Raw genomic sequence first — 19,442 nt, forward strand, 5'->3', positions numbered from 1 at the left:
TTCATTTTCATCTGGCAGCATTTCAGTATTCTCCTTTAAGATCTGCAGTTTTATTTTCAATCCTTTTCTGAGGCAAATTACATGAGCACAGATTGCCAAGAGTCCAAACGTAAAGATTGCATTACATCTCAAATCCATCATTTGTCAGGTAAACAAAAAAGGGACTAAGAGGACATGTACAGTCCTTGTAAAAACCCAAATAAGATTTCCCCCTCCCAACGCTTATTCCGAGCCAAATTAATACGCACTCTTCCTATCTCCTCAAACCATTTGCTCCAACATAATCTCAAAACTGCACTTCAGAATGCATCTACCAAAAGCTCTGAGACACACTTCAAACTGAGAGGAGGGTGGAGAAAGGCGGAGGAGAGCTGAGGGAGAGACAGAGAAAGAAGACTGTATTGGCTTCGAGTGTCTAGGTCCTTCCTGCAAAAAGTGGGCAGAACTGGGAGTGGGTTGAGGGGGTGGGTGTCTGGGTCAGGTTATGGCGATAGATAGTAAGGACAGGGCAGCGGCGCTGCAGTGGCCCCTGCGAAAGTCGACCTCAATGAACGATGAGTGCCCCGGCAGCATAACTCACGGAGCTGTCCTGCCAGTTCCTGCACTCACTTGACTGGGCGTAGTTCAGGAAAGTGAAGTTCATTTCTAAACCAGACTTCCTCAGCTCAGCCACAGCCTGCAAAACAGAAACATCCCCTTGGTCACTGATTCGCATCATGCGGCATGCCAAGTGTGTGGGGGGGCAGGGCTTAGCATACAGTCACCTGAGCCACCACCAGCAATTAAATACTGACACACCGGGTGAGTCTCTTCTTCTGTGGAACTTACATTTAGCAGCACTCCAATCGGGTGACGCCCACAGATGGTGTTGCGGTACTTCTTCAAGTAGTTGGTGAAAGACATGGGATCCAGCTGCTCTATAATGCCCATCCCCTTCACAAGCAGAAAAGAAAGTGGAACAAAAGTCATAAAACTTTAATGTGCCCTCACATCTTTACATTTTTCAAACAATCCTAAAAATATAGACTATTTATTTTTAAAGGCAGGTTATCTTTTTTAAAGAAATTACATCAAAACTAATTCTTTTTTACATTTTCGACCTGCTTGTCTATGTAATATATACATGAGGACAAGTACTTTTAATGTTTCAAATTGTTTTGTTATGTCACATTTCTCAAGGTAATTATGTTTACTTTACACTCACGTATTTTGTCATCTCTAGAAAAGGTTTCTTTTCTTATGATCTTCTAAAAGCAGTACTTCCCGTAGGCTGTGTTCAAGAAATCAAGCTTTCTTATCACAAGAAAAAGGAAAATTCTATGACTCTCTGTTTCCTTCTGTTTTTTAAACTTCCTGAAACATAATGTATTCACAGCAGGTACATTGTCATAAGTACACATCAAGTCACATCAAGAGCACACGAGGTATTCAAAATGCCAATGCTATCATTCATTGTAACATTAATGTCTATGAACATATTCTTCATTACCATAACAGCTATGCAAGCGGCTGAAGATAATCAAAAACTGTTCTTCACATATTTTATTTGACAAGTGTTCTCATATTTGAGTCATATTTCTCTGGGGTTACCATTTTATCAAGGTGCTCAATAGACCTGTAGATCTCCCCTTGAGATTCGTCGTAGTATGTGTAGCGGAAGCGTTGACCTTCAAAGGAGAAAAGGATATATACAAAGCCGCACACAGACACGTCACATTTATGACACTTGGGGCAGAATTTTCCAAGATCACAAACCATACTTTTACTGGCAGGATAAACGCAGGGAATGGGTGTTATTTTCATTGGTTTTATTTGTCAGTACCTACCCCAGTGGCAGAAGTCAGATGAGATGATGAAAAGGTTGGAAGGGTCTGCCAGATACTTGCTGAGCAGCTTCCCATATTCCTGTTCCTTAGATTCACTCAGGGCACCCACAAGCACAGGGACGATGCTAAACTCGTCTTTGTGGCTGCAACATCAGAATATTGAGTTAACAACTTGAGTACAATAACTCCACCTCAATGTCAAAATTCTGTGCAATGGGCATGGATGGAAATAAAATCTGCATTAATACAGTTAGAACATCCATCAGTGAAAAGTAATAGGAACAGTCCAGCCTGCTGCGTGATAGGCTGACACAAGTTGCACCTTTATACCCTACAAGCAACACCCACATTACTAATGTTTCTCCACAGGTTTTAGTTAAACTCGTCTGGACAATATGCGTTGAGCTACTGCGCTTGGTTCACTTCATGCAAACTAATCTCTGCTCTACTGAACCAAGAAAATTGCTTTGATTCCTCCTAACCTAACAGAAGGCTGTATCTATTATGCATATCACACTTGCTATGTGTCCCTGCACCCTTGTGATTCTGGTTGATAGTATGTTTAGAAAGAAAATAAAAAAAGAACAGAACTAAAAGAGCTAGTATACTGAGTTCTTGTTTCTTTAGTTCAGTGAATGCGACTCCTATGTGATTTACCTCTCCATGGCTTTAGCAGTGTAAGGCAAGTGCATTTCAATACTGTGCTCATCTTCATCTGTCTGCAGACTCATCCGCTCAAACAACCCAGTTTTCCAGAGGTCAGCATAAACTGTAAAACAGAGGTGAGTTTCACTTTAATTTGCGCATCTTATCATGGCCATGTCTACTGATTAAGTCATTTTTGGAGATCGTTTAAACTGGGAATCCTGTCAAGTGCCTCGCTGAGTGAAAGCTCATAATTGAGAAAGCCTTTATCCTAAGAGTCCAGGAACTGTCTGGTCCCTGGAAGATGATTAAAAGTGTTTCACCTCCCAAGACTGCTTGAGGTCTGCATGTTGGAGCTCTGTTCAGTCTAAACTTGAATAGTAATAATACAAGGGTCAAACACAGCTATATGGTTGTATTTTTCACCTTTTTCAAGAGCAAAATGACTGAAAAAAACTTAACAAACCTAAACAGCAATCCAAACTGTGGACTGCCTTACATCACCCTTGAAATACCTTCCTAAATAATTGTGTTGACATGTGAGACTGAGCAACAAACACACACACAAAAATAGAAAAATCACAATGCAATGAGTGGAAAACAGTACAAGTACCCTTCTGGTCGATTCTCAGGTCATAGAGAGGTGTTCTATAGATGTCTGCAGGTGACAGGGCACAGCGGGAGAGGGGCACATGGTGTGAAGGTCCCAGGATGAACACCCTACGACTGAAGGGCAACAGGACTTTATCTCACTCACTCAAATCAGAAGAGGCACACCACCGGCACTATATTCCACTATCTAAACTAACATCTGTTCATTCTGTGGGGGGTAATGTAAGATAAGAAACAGTCATACAAAGCATTTTCTTAAATAACAAAAAGAGACAGACAATTGAATGACTTACGTAATAGAGGGATCAACCTGCTTGTAGGCATGTGCTGCACAAGCACCGCAGTAGGTATACCCAGCATGGCTGCAAACAAAAACATGTCAATTTAGAATGAGATGGTATCACAGATACCATTTGACATGTTCAGATAATATTTTCTTCCAACTGCAAACGTGTGCTTACGGCGCTATGATGGCTCTAGCAGGTCTGATCGTGGACTGTGCCTGGGACAGCCAGCCCTCAAGCTGTGCGTTCAGCTGGGATCCTTAGTAGGTAGAATTTAAAAAACAAATAATAATATGTTTATTTCATATGACCGGCTTATTGAAGAGGACCTACCAACTCATACTGCTCTCTCTATGGATTCTTACAAGACTAAGAATGACATAAGGGGACAGCACTAACAAATATCAGTAAAAACAGACCTGTCTGATTAATGGGAAACAAGAAAGCCACAAGCATAGATCACTAAGATCAAGGTATTTATGTTATCAGTTGTTATCGCTGTAATAATTCCCTTACTTTTGACTATACTGGAACACACTGCCCTGGTTTACTTTTGAACTGAACTTTAAATTACCAGTGTTACTCTTTACCAGTGTGCAGAGCTGCTAACGTCATGTCAACATCAATCAAAGGCAGCTAAATTATATAAATCCATTAATCTGCAGGAAAAACAAACAACCGATATAATTAGTTTTGTAAAAATGAACAAGGACATCGGGATCAGGGGAGATTAACAATAGCTCAGCATTCAGATGGGCTTATCGACATATTATTGTTCCTCTAAACTTCATCTACATCTTCTGTAGTGTTTAACTACCGTATTTATTCAGTCGAAGACGGTTATTACTAACAATGCAGTAAAGTAAGCTTAAAAAGGACAAACAGGCAGGCTTGCAGGGTGAACAGAGAGAAACTAGCGGCTAGCTATTGAAATGGGGGAAGGGGTGCAACATGAACCTTCAGTTTTTCTGCTCAGCCCTGCCCTACCCAGTCCTTTGTTACATGGCAGAGAGTATTTCTACACTTAAGCGAGCCAGGATCAGAGACCAACAGGACCACTGGCAGCTTCAGTTAAAACAGTTGCTGGCAGGGTTTTTCGGAAAATATCTAATCTAGCCAGGTAGGCCAGGAAGTTCTGCAATATTAGCCAAGTTAGCTATTGTTGATCTTATAGGTTTGATCGCTTGTCAAAAAATGCTGAGGAGCATATGTTCGTTTGTTTGGAAACATTTCAATGTACCACCCGCGGAGGAAGTGCTGAATAAGCTCAAACCAACCATACACCAAACGGGACACCAGAGATGAGGCAGTCAATACCAGCTAAATGTTAGCTAGCCGACTTTTCATCAACCAGATTAGCGTTACAACTCTAACGTTAGCTATCACCGTCTGCTGTGGCAATCTATGAATTCGACAGTTTTTCAAAATAACGAGGGTTGTAAAAAATAAAAAGCCAACAAAACCAATTCTACACACTGTCATGAAAAGGAAAACATCAGCCAGCTAGCATTTAGCGTGCTAACGCGGACGGTGTTCTGTTGACAGTTACCCGAAGCAGAGTACCAGCTCCCGGCGTGACTTGCTTCCCTGCACACCACTCGGTTCGACATCTTGGTTCCCAAGCCGCCTATCTTGGTTTGCTTAAATCTTGTCAGGCGAAAAAAATAAAACTGCAAAAGCCGGTGTTAGATAACCCAGAGAAGAAACAACGCCTTATAGCTCACTTGCTTGTAAAGACAAAGGGCAGCCCGACTGTAGAGACAGCTGGGTTAGCAGTCTAGCAAGCTCAGTGCTCAGTCAGCTGGCCGCTGTGTTGTTACCGGTTAATAAATTAGCCAGATAGAGCAGCAAACAGTCAGTTTGTTAGCCAGCCTGGCGAAATTATCATGCAAATTTGGAAAGGCACAAACTACAAAATCTTTGTAATGTGCTAATACTAAACAGCCAGAAGAACAACACCAAAAACTGTCACAGTCGGGATCTGAGGATTATTGGTTTGTCTGTCTAGCCAGGTAAGGGGCGTCTCTGACAACGGTAATCACAGCAAAGCAAGAGCATTCTGATTGGTTGCTGGATTAGCAAGCACAACGTGATTTGTGTAAAAATCCAGGAGGCGCGGCCGTTACTAAAATGATGGTTTGGTTATGAAATTGCTTTGCCCGTCAGGTGAGCGGGTACAGGGTGACAACTGAAACAGGACTGTCAGCAGGATGTCGAGCAGAAGTCCGCTGCGTGCCCCTCTCACAAGAGAAAAGTGGTGTTTGCTATTTCATTCAAATTATAAGAAAAGTGATTTGGTATTGAATAACCGGAAACTGCCTATATTATTTATTCACAAATTTAAATGAAAGAAAACTAAACCGGTTTTTTTGCATTTATACAAGACAATCATCTCAGTGCTTAAAGACTTTTGAAAAGGAAGAATTTCTACTCAGTGCTTATTCTTTCTCATCTAAAAACACATGTACCATTTATCCTGTGCTTTGATGTTTGTGAATGTAGATCTTTTTGCAGAAAAAAAAAAGTTCAACTTACTAAGATGGGGAAAGTGAGATAGGAAAATATAACATGTCAAGTCAAAGGCCCATTGTATGATGTGTCATTTAATTTATACAGAAGCAATTCTCAATATAGTCATAAAAACTTTGAAAAATATGTCATCACTGATAAATTTAGTAGACGGGGCTTAATTATTCAATAAAAATCATTTCCAGAAAATTTAAACGTATCAAGGGTTATTCCAGTACACTTTATTGTGGACATGGCAGAGTCAGACAACTCCCCAACTTCCAACTGATAAGCAAAACTTCATTGACTAAAAGCCTTAAAACAAACTAATAAGTTCCCATTTCATACAATCAGTGACATATTGTATCACTCAAATGTATCCTGAAACTGAATATATATATAAAAAATGGACTATCTCAAAAACCAGATCCATGAAATAAATACCATTTTCAATCATTTGTGTCCATCAAATTACTAATATTGTTTTTGTTATGTCACCAAGGCTATACATAGCCTATCTAGTAGCTGTTTCAGTAAAACAAAAAAACACATTTTCACTCCAGTAATTTAAGAAGAATGACGAGAAACTTTTGACCTATGTTAAGAATTTAGCCATTTAAATGGGACCATTTTCCCTGTTCACTTTCCCATACTTTTTATTTGCTTATATTGCACTTGTTTTGTTTACTGTTTCTGTTTAGTTTTGATTTTATTACTTGAATTTTGTACAATTCTCAGTGACGTATGGATGTACTTATTCTTTAGCCCTTTCCCAGCAATTTGATTGGCTGAGAAATATCCAAGAGATGTAATGATCAAAGACTTTTAAAATTAGCTATTAATCAATTTAAATATGTTTTCTAAATCTGGGCCTGTTGCAGGAGGGAAGTTGTGTAAAACATAAGATAAAATAACCCCCTGTCCGTTATAATTTCAAACAATGTGAATAGCAGCACCTCAGATGGTAGTGTAAGATAAAAGAAATAGAAATACTGCTTGGTTATTAATATCAACTGGAATTACTGAATCAGTGATATTGTACAGTACGTCTACACCAGTACAGCATACAGTATCTAGCCAGTTTACACAATAATATACATTAATTTACATTTGCTGTCTTTATATTAAAGCCTCTCCTACTGTAGGTGACTTTCTTTGTAAGTCAGAAGCTCATTATTACCTTTTAGTCCACATTAGGTGTACAGCAGCAGCTCAGGTGGTGGAGTATGATAACAGGAGCGAAATATAAATAATGGTTAGTTAGATGATGAATTTCTGAATTACAAAATAAATTATATTATTTGAAAAAAGATTAATTCGATTTTTTTAATTTTGAGTCAGAAGTCCATACTCACCTTTTTTTTGGCCATATTAAGTCATTGGCAGGAGCTCAAGTAGTAGCAGTTGTCCTCTGTTAAATCAGCCATAGGGTTCTCCTGGTTGCATGAACTCCACTACACTCCAAACTGCTCCTGTAGGGAAAGCCAGCAAGCTGTATGGATTTTCAGCCCATCCACTGTAGAGTCAGTCTGAATCACTGTCATCAGACCGTCTCGGCCTCTTAGCAGAAGCCCCCCTTCCAGCCGTTGTCCTCCCTGCGCCTCCTTGTGCTTAGAACAGAAGTTGAGGGAGATCCAGGGGCCTCTGCCAAGGAGCTATCGTAGCTACCAGAACGGAAGTCCTCAAACGAATAGCCTGGGGAGAGTCGGCCACTGATCTCAATTTCTATAACACCACAACAGACTCCTTGTCCTCCTCAGATCAATCCTCCCAGTACTTGTCAATCAGCTCCACAAGAGCAATGTAAGGATCGGTGTGAGGAACAGGGTAAGGGTCAGCGTGAGCATCAGCGGGAAAAAACAGCAGCAGTATGAGGAGCAGCATGAAGGAAAAGCAGGAGCATCCTGAGAATTATCTCATTTTTTGACCTTATATAATTTGATCATATTGTGAGACTTAGTAATAGTTGCTGTTATCAGTCTAGGCTATCTCCATGCTGTCCTCATTAATCTAATCCTCACTAATCAAATCAGAACCTTTTAAGTATTTTATATTGTGAGTCCATCCTTCAAAAGTGAAGTATGTATTTATTAAAATACAGCAGTGTCTTAAAGATTGAGGTTGCTTACAGAGCTCTGGAACAGACTATGCATCCCTGACGAGCATACAGCATTCACATCAGTTCACCAAGTCTGAGTGACTATTCTCTCAAACATTGTAAATAACATTGTGTCATCTTCTTATTGGCTGAGACCTCTCGTACAGACATTTCACTCTGGACATGATTGACTCTACCTATTTAACGACTTATCTGTAGAAAAAAGACGTAGAAAAGGACAAGACACTACACAGCACCCAAGGACAGTTTCTCAAACTGTCATGCCGCCTCCATATAAGGGGTTGTTTGTCACATATAGACAACCATATATCTTTGGGTGCATTCCTTGCAGAATAACACCTCTGTTTAGTACCAGCGCCTGAGTGTAATAAGCACCACAGGCCACTTTCTTTTAGTCTCCTAACAAGATAATATATAAAAACACATGAAAATAACCCTTCAATGGACACACACAGTAGCCTATTTGAAGACTGCGCAGGCTATGTGGAACTTGAGCTGTTAAGGTAGGCATGTTATATATATTTAATTCCCATGGAGAAGCTGAGCAGGCTACAACTCTTGATTTTATAGTTTACTATCATAGCCCCTAGTTTACTGAACAGTTATGCTTTTGTTTTCAATGTTGGGACACTTTTTTCAGCGACTCTCAAAAGACCACCCACTTCCGCATCATACGCGTCCGGATTTGTTTTTTAAAACAATGTGACTAGATTCGTAGGCGGTGTCAAAAAGTCTTTCGTCTCAATGAGTACGTGTTTTCTGAAATGACACATGTACGCCTATTTGTTCTCTTGGTTATGACTTGCAAAAGATACTTTTCCTCACTACACGACAACTTTAAGCCTCTGGTACGACACGTTAACGTTTCCCATCTGGCAACGCTGTTGTCAGCGGAGGGAGAGACGTTGGGGACTGTTATCAAGCGTACACACGGGAAAGCGGAAGCTAGCGGTGGAAATGTTTGTGACAGTGATGAGGAGCCATTATTACTGTCACATATGCTACTAAAATACTATTTTATAAACAACCAACTGCGGATTGAGGCGTTTATAAATGCGCTTTAAAGGGTAAATTTGACCGTATCCTCTTTTATAAGTGGCTGTCAACAAGGAGAACGAGGAGGCAGCAACGCGAGAGTAATGTCGGCCAAAATAAACGTATGTAAAAGCAAAGACAACGGTGACGTTATTAAAAACTACCACAAGCAGGCGTTTGATTGTATATCGAAGGCATTAAGGATCGACGAAGATGACACAGGTTTGTTTGTTGCGTTTATGAGCTATTAGCCGATGCGATGCGATGTGGTGTGTGACAGCTCGTAATAAACACCCCCCCCTCTCTGTGATGGCAGGTGAAAAGAAGGAGGCTGTGAAGTGGTACAAGAAAGGTATTGCCGAGCTTGAGAAGGGTATTGCCATAGAGATCACGGGACAAGGTAACATGCAAACAAACATCCGGGTGTATATATGGTGTGCGGTGTTGACATACTTTAGCCTAATACCCCCTGTTTGTTTAGCAGGAGATCAGTATGACCGCGCAAAGAGACTTCAAGATAAAATGGTTAACAATCTCACCATGGCAAAAGACAGGCTTGCCCTTTTAGGTAAGTGGCCTCTGGGTTGTCTGACCCACGAAAGTCTAGACTCTGTTCACTAGCTTTACCAAAATAAAATTGTTCTTGTTATACAAGCCAAAGAAGGACGCCGGAGATCAATACTGTTCTTGTTTCACAGAGGCAACACTGGCATCTAAATGCAGTAGTGATCCCAAGAAGACGTCAGATCAAGTCCTTCCACAACCAAAGCCTGGTCCTAAAAGCCAGCCTGCAGTGCCTGGTGCCTCCTCTAACATCAGGACCTCCACTGCTGTCAGACCCCCAACTAGACCCACTGATCTAAGGGTGATTTTTTTTTTTTTTTAAACTCAGATTTTGTTGTCCATTTTTATGTTATTTGAAGATGTCTACTTCTGATGAAGTGTGTAATGCTTTCGGGATACTGTTGTTCCTGCTAAGGTGACCCCACGGGCGGGAAAGGTTCAAAACGGGAAACCTGCAGCGGTGAAACAGCCACCAAAGAGGGATATGAAAAACTTCAAGAATGTGGATAGCAAACTGGCCAACTTGATTCTGAATGAAATTGTTGATAGGTATTTAGAAGCAATGCTATTTCAACTCTTACAAATTTTGCCTTCATTGACATGCAAATAGAAAGAAACATGCTGCGGTTAAAGTAGTTTGCTCTGCCCATTGTAGTGGAGCGTCTGTATCCTTTGAAGACATTGCAGGACAGGATCTGGCCAAGCAAACACTACAAGAGATCGTGATTCTACCTGCCTTAAGACCAGAGGTGATCACTTATAAACATTTTGTCCCTGCTTACCATATTTATGGCTTTCCAGATTTTCATGTAATACTTTTTTAAATGCCATTTGCTACTTAGCTTTTTACTGGCCTCCGAGCTCCGGCCCGTGGTTTGCTTTTATTTGGCCCACCTGGAAATGGGAAAACCATGCTGGTAAGTTAAGTGTTCTTTCCTACACAACAAACCGATTCATTCAGACTTCAAACTCTGTTTTATCATTTGCTTATATCTGTTAATAGTCTTGCCTCAGTGACATCAATTGAATCACAGCCTTTACTTCCTCTTACAAGGCCAAAGCAGTTGCAGCCGAGTCAAATGCCACATTCTTCAACATCAGCGCAGCCAGTTTGACCTCTAAATATGTAAGAAAACACTTTGTTGGTTTTTTTTGGTTTTTTTTGTTTTTTTTCTGGATAGGTCTTGACGTTCCACTAAATTTAGTGTTGCTGTTTTTTAACCATTCCTGTCATCTCCATCACAGGTGGGAGAAGGTGAGAAGCTTGTACGAGCACTTTTTGCAGTTGCCAGAGAATTACAGCCCTCGGTCATCTTTATCGGTTTGTATTACTCTAAAATAGAGTAGATGTGCCCCAAATAGCAATTTGTATTCCCTATATGTAAGATCATAAATAAACCTCTAAGTGTGTTATGTTTTTTTTTGTTTTTTTATGCTCAGATGAAGTGGACAGCTTGCTTTGTGAAAGGAGGGAGGGAGAACATGATGCTTCTCGTCGATTAAAAACAGAGTTCCTCATTGAGTTTGATGGGGTAAGAGCAGCCTCTGAAGTTTGATCATGGACCATCTTCGTGGTGCATAGGCCCTTGTTATCTCAGAGAGCACTGGAGCTATTTTCACAACAGTACTCTTGGTTTTAGGTGCAGTCAGGAGGGGATGATAGGGTGCTTGTAATGGGAGCGACTAACAGGCCTCAGGAGCTCGATGAAGCAGTACTGAGGTATATTATGCAATCCTACATGAATAGTAATAATAATACAGTCATTATTGTTTTGTTTTTTCGTATGTTTGTTTTGTTTTCACCACCATTTTTCTCTTGATTATCTACAGGCGCTTTGCAAAGAGGGTTTATGTCGCATTGCCAGATGAGCAGGTATTTACTGTGGAAAATTTCTCCCAGTTCATACACTGATGAGTGTCTTCCGTTAGCTTCGAAAGGTGATCTTTTCAGTTTTTCCCGTCATTAAGTTATATTATGAAACTGTCGTTTCTCCAGACAAGATTCACACTGCTGAAGAATCTTTTGGGAAAGCACGGGAATCCACTGAGCAAATGTGAGCTGTCCAATCTTGCAAAGTGAGTTTCGTGTTTACATGCCACACAGCCTTTACAAAGTCATTTTTATGCTACTTTGCATTGATTCCTGGATATGTAACTTGACAGAGTGACTGCAGGATATTCAGGAAGTGATCTGACATCACTAGCCAAAGATGCTGCACTCGGGCCAATTAGAGGTATGACCCCTTGTCACATTATTGTCTTGACCAAGTAATCATGCTTTTACCTCCATGATCGGCTTGATCTGCTTGATTTTAATAGGAAATCTCTCTTACACAGAGCTAGGACCAGACCAAGTCCGGTGTATGGCTGCTAATGAGGTGAGATAACGCTATCAAAGTACTCGCAATAATACATATAGCGCTTTTAATTCTCATTTACCTTTACGTAATTGTACTTATCTGTATAGTTATGCTCTTGTGTGCATTCACAGATGCGTAACATCAAGATGAAAGACTTTGAGGATTCCCTGAAGCGCATCAAACCCAGTGTTAGCAAAGCTACTCTTAATATGTATGTCAAATGGAACAAAGATTTTGGTGACACAACAGCTTTTTGAACTTAATGGTTAATTGTCTCTTGTTTAAAAAAAAAAAAAAAAAAAAAAAATGCTACTGAAAATAAAATAACAATTGATTCCTCTGTTTAATCTACAGTTACAAAACGTCATTAATATTATTGAACCTGAAAACCTGAAAAAAACCCTTTTTAGGTTGGTAAAGCCTTATTGGTATAATGTATAAATATTACATTTGGAAGCATTATGGGTAAATTTCCTGTTTTATGGAAAAGCTTTGCTAATAAGATTCTTATGAGTTTCATTACTGTGCTATTACACTCCGAAAACACTGTCTTGCTACTTGAAATTGCATTCATTATTCTCAAGGAATGGTTGTCCTGCAGAAATACAGACGATCTCTCTGTTGCCTCAAGAGGGCAGCAAGTTTCTGTAAATCCTGACATAACCTCACCAATTTAGATTATTTTACACATCCATTAGTTACCCGATGTAATGACATGTTGATGGTATTGATCACCAAGTGCTCTCTGTACTTGTACACGTGCAAGAATGATAATGATTGGGAGAAGATTTACCATATGGTGCTTTTGTATTATAAGAAGATTTTTCCATTTGCACTTTTGTTTGTAGATACAAATTTACTTGTATTTGAAAGTAGGAATTAACTAGTGTTGCTCAACATTTTTTTTTTGGAGGTACGACCTTTAGTTGAAAAGTAAATAATTGAGTAGAATTGTAATGCCCCCCCCCCCCTTTCCTCATGCATCAATAAATACATTCATTAACATGTCTCCAGCTTTATTTTTTCTTTGACAACAGATGTCTTTTCTTTTAAAATGTATACTAACTGCAGAATCACACACAGATGAGTGCTTACCTCTTTTTGTTGCCCCCTAAAAGCAAACATGTCATATTACTCCCTCTTTGGTAATTCATATAATAAAAGAACAAAACTCAAATTTGGTGTTTTCAATGTAATTTTATAGGTGACCCCAATCTACTTTTTCATGTGAAACTCAGAATACCAACTAGTTAAACTACACTGACACAGTGCAGGGATTTCTGTCCTTCCAACATCTTTTCATGTGTTGTACATGTAATGGCTGGCTTTATCTCTAAAAAAAATGTTATTGGTAAGGGTTGTTAGGTTTGAAGTATCCCGTAAAGGAAAGAAGAAAAGCTCTGTAAGTATATTCTCATTTGTTTTTGATGCAGAGAAATATACAAGAAAAGCGTTTTTTCATAAAGGGGGGGAAAAAAAGCTCCAAAACATACCACTTCTAATTTACTTCTGGGACAGACCTGGGGATACTTAAGGTTCATGAAGTCTCTATATGCTTCACTCTTGTAGGTAGATGGTGCTACAGTTTGGTTTTTGCATTCCATGGGTACTTTCCGTGGCTTCGAGTTGAAAATATTTTGCCTGCAACCATAGATGTGTGGAATGCGTTAAATTGCTATTAATGAAAATAAAAGCCATGTTCTGCTGTGTTGACTGTCAGGTTGAATGATAGAATGGATTAGGATTGCAGTTGTGGGTATGTCATGATAGTTAGGGTTAGGGTTAGTTACAGCCTCGGTGTGTACATGTGCATACATGTACGCGCTGCGGAGAAACGGTCATAGTGTTGATAAATGGAGTTACATTATGCAGCACTGTGGTCAAGGCCCCGTAACAAGAATGGAGACTTGGACAGGGGTCACCAGCTGTCAAAGCATGGCCGATTCAAGCCCATTAAATGCTTGCGGTCAGTCATAGATCTTTATTTCAGTGCACTAAAAAATTTCACTAAATCCGACCTCGCTCCCAAAGGCCCTTCCTCTGGTCAGCTGGTGGTGTTGCCTGTGGTTTCTGTGGCCCAGCAGCTGCATCATCTGTTCCTGCAGATGTTTACAGACTCTGCAGCTGAAAACTTGCTTCAAGCTTGTCCTCTGCTTGAGGTTATAATGAGGAGCAATTAATAAAAAAAGTTTTCAACATACAAAACACTTTCTCCCAGAGCTGCAACCACACCTAGGACTACTCTCTTTCCCTCAAGGGAGAGATGTTGGCTGGAGTGTGTTTTTTAACTTGTCATGACTGAAGAGCTTCTTTCATGACGCCAGACAGGAGTGGAGAGTGTTAGGGTTAGGGTTAGTTACAGCCTCGGTGTGTACATGTGCATACATGTACGCGCTGCGGAGAAACGGTCATAGTGTTGATAAATGGAGTTACATTATGCAGCACTGTGGTCAAGGCCCCGTAACAAGAATGGAGACTTGGACAGGGGTCACCAGCTGTCAAAGCATGGCCGATTCAAGCCCATTAAATGCTTGCGGTCAGTCATAGATCTTTATTTCAGTGCACTAAAAAATTTCACTAAATCCGACCTCGCTCCCAAAGGCCCTTCCTCTGGTCAGCTGGTGGTGTTGCCTGTGGTTTCTGTGGCCCAGCAGCTGCATCATCTGTTCCTGCAGATGTTTACAGACTCTGCAGCTGAAAACTTGCTTCAAGCTTGTCCTCTGCTTGAGGTTATAATGAGGAGCAATTTAAAAAAAAAAGTTTTCAACATACAAAACACTTTCTCCCAGAGCTGCAACCACACCTAGGACTACTCTCTTTCCCTCAAGGGAGAGATGTTGGCTGGAGTGTGTTTTTTAACTTGTCATGACTGAAGAGCTTCTTTCATGACGCCAGACAGGAGTGGAGAGTGTTAGGGGTTAGGGTTTAGTCATCACCTTTTTCTCTGTTTACTCTTCACTGAGAGGGTCCTGCACAGTAAACAAATGGTCATTATGACAGACTAGCGACATGTAGTAAAATCAGCTAATCACCTTATATCAGCATTCTTACAAGTAATTTCTTTTCATACAATCTGTAAGTACAGTAGAAATAGATGATCATATATACATGATGTGCTTTAAATTTGGGAACTGACAGAAGACAGAGTATTATTGAGGTGGTTTAAACCATGTAGATGACTGACAGCTTCCCTTTTTGGTTGCGTGTCAGAGTCCTGCACCTCCACAGTGGCTCATTGATGCTTTGACCACTACATCCACTCAAGGGAAAACAGAATAGGTGATCATTTGATACCTCCAGTGAAATAGCCCACCCTGTAGAGAGTAGAATAATAGTCAACACAGTGAGGACCTCTCACTGACTGAGCTAACAGTCTGTGAGTGTTTCTTCAAGTGGTCCATTATGAAAACAGTATGTGGATGTGAGGGTTTTGTTATACTGTGTGCTTGTGTCTCACTTTTAAGGCCGCTAGAACTGCAGGGATTATTCTTTGAGTTTGTGGAGGTATCAATTATAAACCAGACATGTCAGTTGTCAGTTGTTCTGTTTTACAGTAGAACATTAGAGGCTAAAAGACCAAAAGACAGTGCACTGACTGTGTGTAGCTCCACTCTGGAGGGTGGCTCTGAGCTAAAGTATTTCTAAGAAAAGCCTGATTGTAAATTGTTGAGCTGGTGGAAAGGGATTTCCTTCAAAATTTGGGATTTGGCCCTTTTATCACCCTTGGTTTAAAGGTGTGATTCAGGGCTCAAACAGTGGTAAGCCTTCAGGACTGAGCTGTGACCACTTCCCAGCACTGGCTGCTACTGTTCCACTGGTCTGCACACCCAGTACATAAGTTCATTTACCATGGGAGTGTTATCGTTCTATCTCATGGGAGGCGAGAAGCCGAGTCTAATCTTGTATCCAATGGCAACATCTGTCTTTTATGAGCAAATTTATTTTTCTTGCTCACTGTTTATATATAGTGTGTGTATTGGTAGGTGTGTGAGAGTGGAAAAAAATGGGGTGTTGGTATTCAGATATGTACATGTGTACGTATTTGAATTTGGTCAGAATTATTGGCACCCCTGAATTTCCATTATGTTATTCAGAATATCTTCAGAAATAAATGCAAATGAAACATTTGTACAGCCAGAATATTTTAATAAAATGTACAAAGGTTACTGAAAAAAAACCCTTTCATGATAGTGAAATAATAAACTCAGACACAATTATTAGCACCCCTTTAATGAATTTAATTTAGTTCCTCAAACAAAATTAAAATCAAATAAAACTCCACTTTGCTTAATTTTCCGTGTTCAAATGACCTGATTTAACCAATGAATGATGATTTTACAGCTTGAAAAAGGGCTGATTGTTTACAGTTTCTTTTTCACAATGGTGAATACAAGAGAGCTGTCTGAGAGCATCAGAAATGCTATTATCAAAAAAAGTAACATCCTAAAGGCTACAAGGCATTTGCCCTTAGATTTTGAAATTCCTGTTTCAACACTTGTAATGTTATAAAGAAGTTTAAGTCATAAAACAAACTTTCATAGATAAGCCACAGTCTTTCTGGGATAATGTTCTATGGACAGATGAAACCAAAGTAGAGCTCTTTGGGAATACAGCACCTCAGTTTGTTTATAGGTGACCAAATGAAGCCCATAAGCAAAAGATCACCAACCTATAGTAAAACATGGTGGAGGTTCTATCAAGCTGTGAGCTGCTTTGCTGCCTCTGGTACTGGAGGCATTGAATAAATTGAAGGAATGATGAAATCGGAAGATTACCAAGGCATTTTAGAGGGAAATGTGTTACGGAGTGTCAGAAAATTAGGTCTGAGGCGAAGGACTTGGGTCTTTCAGCAGGACAACGACCCACATCAGACATCCAGCAGCACAAAAGAATGGTTGAAAAGGAAAAGATGGACCGGTTTACATAGGCAAGGAATGAGTCCTGACCTAAATCCCATTGAAATCCTTTGGAGAGAGCTTAAATATGCCATAGCAAAAAAGACTCCTGCAAACTTAAAAGAGCTTAAACACATAGCAGTGGAAGAGCGGCAGAAACTACCAGCAGACCATTGCAAGAATCTTCTACTTGGCTACAAGAAACATTTATGTCATTGTTGCCAAAGGTTCTGCAACCAAATATTAGTGAAGGATGCCAATGATTGTGTCTATCATTCTTGTGCTATCATTCTTCTCAGTTAACTCTCTTTCCTAAAATATCGAACAGTTCCTTTAAATGTTGTTTGTCTTAATCTAACACTATAAATCATCATATTTCTGAGGACGTCAGCAGAATTTCATTCCTTTTTAAGATTGTAACTCTTCAAATAAAAATTTATCATTAAACATTTGTTTTTACCTGGTACTTTCAGGTAACGCTACACAATTTTAAATCAAAATTATTGTCAGATATGACACATATAAGCAGTGGGAATTGTTTAAAACAATGTAACAAAAATAACAACTGTGAAAGTATGCCATCCACAGTTCAAGATGTAATGTAGTAGAGCTAAAATGAGAGTAGTGTATATGCTTTTGGCACATCAGGAGCCCCAAGGCGATGTTTGTTTTTGCTGTTTTTGCTTTTGCATTCGTGGAAAGAGTTTACAGTAACCACCTAACTGTCTGTTAAAATTTCACTCTAGCAAAGAAATAAGTCTGTGGTAAGACAAGTAATAGCTGGTCTTACTATCTAATTCTGGAGACCAGCAACTTTTTCAAAAGATGTAGAAAGGAAACAGCTTGTTTGTTTGCAACATTTTTAAAAATGTTGTGGCATGTTTGTAAAGGATTGATCAACAGATGTTAAGGATTTTTTGAGCCCATGGGGGATTTTGGATAAGTGTTTTGTTTAAAAAATACTCTTAGAGTGGATTTATCTTATGTCTGCTTGCCTTGAAATAAACCAAGTTAAGCTCATGTATTTTCTCTCCCACTGCAGCCCGCAGCCACAAAGCTGTAAAAGACAAAGGTGGACAGAGGGGAGCGAACTCTCTGTCATGCCCGCACATGACCTGCAAAGCCATTAATCTCAGTAACCTCTGTGAGGAGATCAGGAACCAAACCCTTGCCTTTGACTTCTTGCAGATGTATTAGACTTGACATCAGTCGATTCAGCTTGTCAGCACATCTCTAAAAAGGTCTGTTTTCAGTCTCACATCTGGATGGCCCTCTAGACAAAACATCAGAAATGGGTTAGTGTAAAAGCTAAATAAGGCAACATCCATGTATTTAATGGAGGAAAACAGTGATGTCTTTCCTTTGATTGGGCAAATATCCTCCCCAGATAATGCTTAGGATACATATTGAATTTGGACTGAGACGGACATGTTGGGACGTGGGTTTGACACAGGGAGGGGTGAGGAGACGCTGCTGAGGGGAACAGTGCACTGTCAGGGTGAGCTGTAGGCTGCCCCGCGGTGCATTCCTTCAACTCATGTGCAGCCAAAACACTTGATGAAAAGTGAAAGTGCAGTGAGGACTGAGCATTTTTGCAAGAATAATGCTCTGTCTGTCTGTCATTTTGCTTTCCCTCTCCCCTTGTCCTCCCCTTTTTATCGCTTTGTTGCCCTTCCCTCGGGTCATTCATGTGAGGACAGGAGAGGTGTTCGGCTCCACCTCTGACCCCGGTCAGGTTCACTGTGCAGACAACTACCCCATTCCCATCTCACACCACTTGGATAGTGTGAACCCTGCCCTTAGAGCCCAGGATTAAATCTAATACTTAAAAAAATGTAATCTGATTATTATCATATTCTATATTATGTTATAGCTGATGGTAGTCATATATTATACTCACTTTGCAAATGTCTTCACCTGACCGTGATGATGACCTTGAGCGGCTGCACTTTTGGTGAACTCACACAGGACAGTGCATAAAGTCCTAAATTATCACCTTTTTATGCTACGTGCACTTAAAGCACTAAAGGCCAGATCAGGTGACTAAATGTATCTGAGTCATAAACTACACTTAAACTAGACTAAGAATCTACATCCATGCTAGCAGCTCTTTTAGGCTACACCACTTGTTTTAAGCTCAGTGATAATATCAGCATGATGACATGCTCACAATAACAGTGCTAACATGGTAATGCTTACCATGTTCACCATCCGAGTTAGCTTGTTAGCCTACTAACATTCGCTAATGAACTCTAAACACAAAGTAAAGCTGAGGTTAACAGATATGTCGTTATTGCAGGTATTTGTTCATAAATCAAAATATTGGACAAATTCAAAGTTGGACCAGATGATGGCGCTAAATAAAAAGTCAGAGGATCACCAAAGTCATTAGAATTTATCTTGTAGGAATCTTGAACACCTCTACAAAATTTCATGGCAATCCATCTATTAGATGTCAAGGTATTTCACTGAAAACCAAGAATGTAATGATGGTAAAATCGGGGCATTACCAAAAGTCAGTAAGACTCATGCTCTGGGGACCATGAATGCGTTAATAAAACCTCATGTCAATCAATAGTCAATAGTTGTTGAGT

At 40.0% G+C, this 19,442-nt stretch overlaps 2 protein-coding genes across 5 annotated transcripts; one reads left to right on the forward strand and one right to left on the reverse strand.

Moving 5' to 3' along the window:
• On the reverse strand, positions 1 to 5,389 carry memo1 (mediator of cell motility 1). The gene is made up of 9 exons (XM_040138978.1): positions 4,917 to 5,389; positions 3,545 to 3,626; positions 3,377 to 3,445; positions 3,085 to 3,197; positions 2,484 to 2,595; positions 1,827 to 1,969; positions 1,591 to 1,667; positions 829 to 933; positions 1 to 676 (listed from the first exon to the last, which is right to left on the reverse strand). Exons 1-9 carry the CDS (start codon positions 4,975 to 4,977, stop codon positions 545 to 547), a joined length of 894 nt encoding a protein of 297 aa, XP_039994912.1. The 5' UTR covers positions 4,978 to 5,389; the 3' UTR covers positions 1 to 544.
• Positions 5,390 to 8,684: 3,295 nt separating this feature from the next.
• On the forward strand, positions 8,685 to 12,929 carry LOC120796951 (spastin-like). 4 transcript variants are annotated; one of them, XM_040140165.1, is made up of 16 exons: positions 8,685 to 9,251; positions 9,346 to 9,429; positions 9,511 to 9,597; positions 9,728 to 9,894; positions 10,009 to 10,142; positions 10,249 to 10,342; positions 10,436 to 10,510; positions 10,648 to 10,719; positions 10,839 to 10,914; positions 11,034 to 11,125; positions 11,234 to 11,313; positions 11,424 to 11,466; positions 11,590 to 11,669; positions 11,757 to 11,827; positions 11,913 to 11,971; positions 12,085 to 12,929. In XM_040140165.1, the coding sequence occupies exons 1-16, from the start codon at positions 9,134 to 9,136 to the stop codon at positions 12,208 to 12,210; spliced, it is 1,458 nt and encodes a 485-aa protein (XP_039996099.1). In that variant the 5' UTR covers positions 8,685 to 9,133; the 3' UTR covers positions 12,211 to 12,929. The 4 variants fall into 4 exon arrangements, with proteins under 4 accessions (XP_039996099.1, XP_039996102.1, XP_039996101.1 ...); XM_040140168.1 differs by having other exon boundaries at positions 8,686 to 9,251; positions 11,931 to 11,971; XM_040140167.1 differs by having other exon boundaries at positions 8,686 to 9,251; positions 9,514 to 9,597.
• Positions 12,930 to 19,442: the final 6,513 nt, after the last annotated feature.

Source organism: Xiphias gladius, chromosome 11, assembly GCF_016859285.1.
Source record: "Xiphias gladius isolate SHS-SW01 ecotype Sanya breed wild chromosome 11, ASM1685928v1, whole genome shotgun sequence".
Taxonomy (NCBI): Eukaryota; Metazoa; Chordata; class Actinopteri; order Istiophoriformes; family Xiphiidae; genus Xiphias; species Xiphias gladius.

Bases quoted from the DNA above. Each gene is read 5' to 3' on its own strand.
- memo1 (XM_040138978.1), bottom strand. From the start codon at position 4,977: ATGTCGAACCGAGTGGTGTGCAGGGAAGCAAGTCACGCCGGGAGCTGG. The intron at 1,668-1,826 runs GTAGGTACTGAC...TCTCCTTTGAAG, and splicing joins ATCTGACTTCTGCCACTGGG to GTCAACGCTTCCGCTACACA. The intron at 677-828 runs GTAAGTTCCACA...TCTGTTTTGCAG, and splicing joins CGATTGGAGTGCTGCTAAAT to GCTGTGGCTGAGCTGAGGAA.
- LOC120796951 (XM_040140165.1), top strand. From the start codon at position 9,134: ATGTCGGCCAAAATAAACGTATGTAAAAGCAAAGACAACGGTGACGTT. The intron at 9,430-9,510 runs GTAACATGCAAA...CTGTTTGTTTAG, and splicing joins CATAGAGATCACGGGACAAG to CAGGAGATCAGTATGACCGC. The intron at 9,598-9,727 runs GTAAGTGGCCTC...CTTGTTTCACAG, and splicing joins AGACAGGCTTGCCCTTTTAG to AGGCAACACTGGCATCTAAA.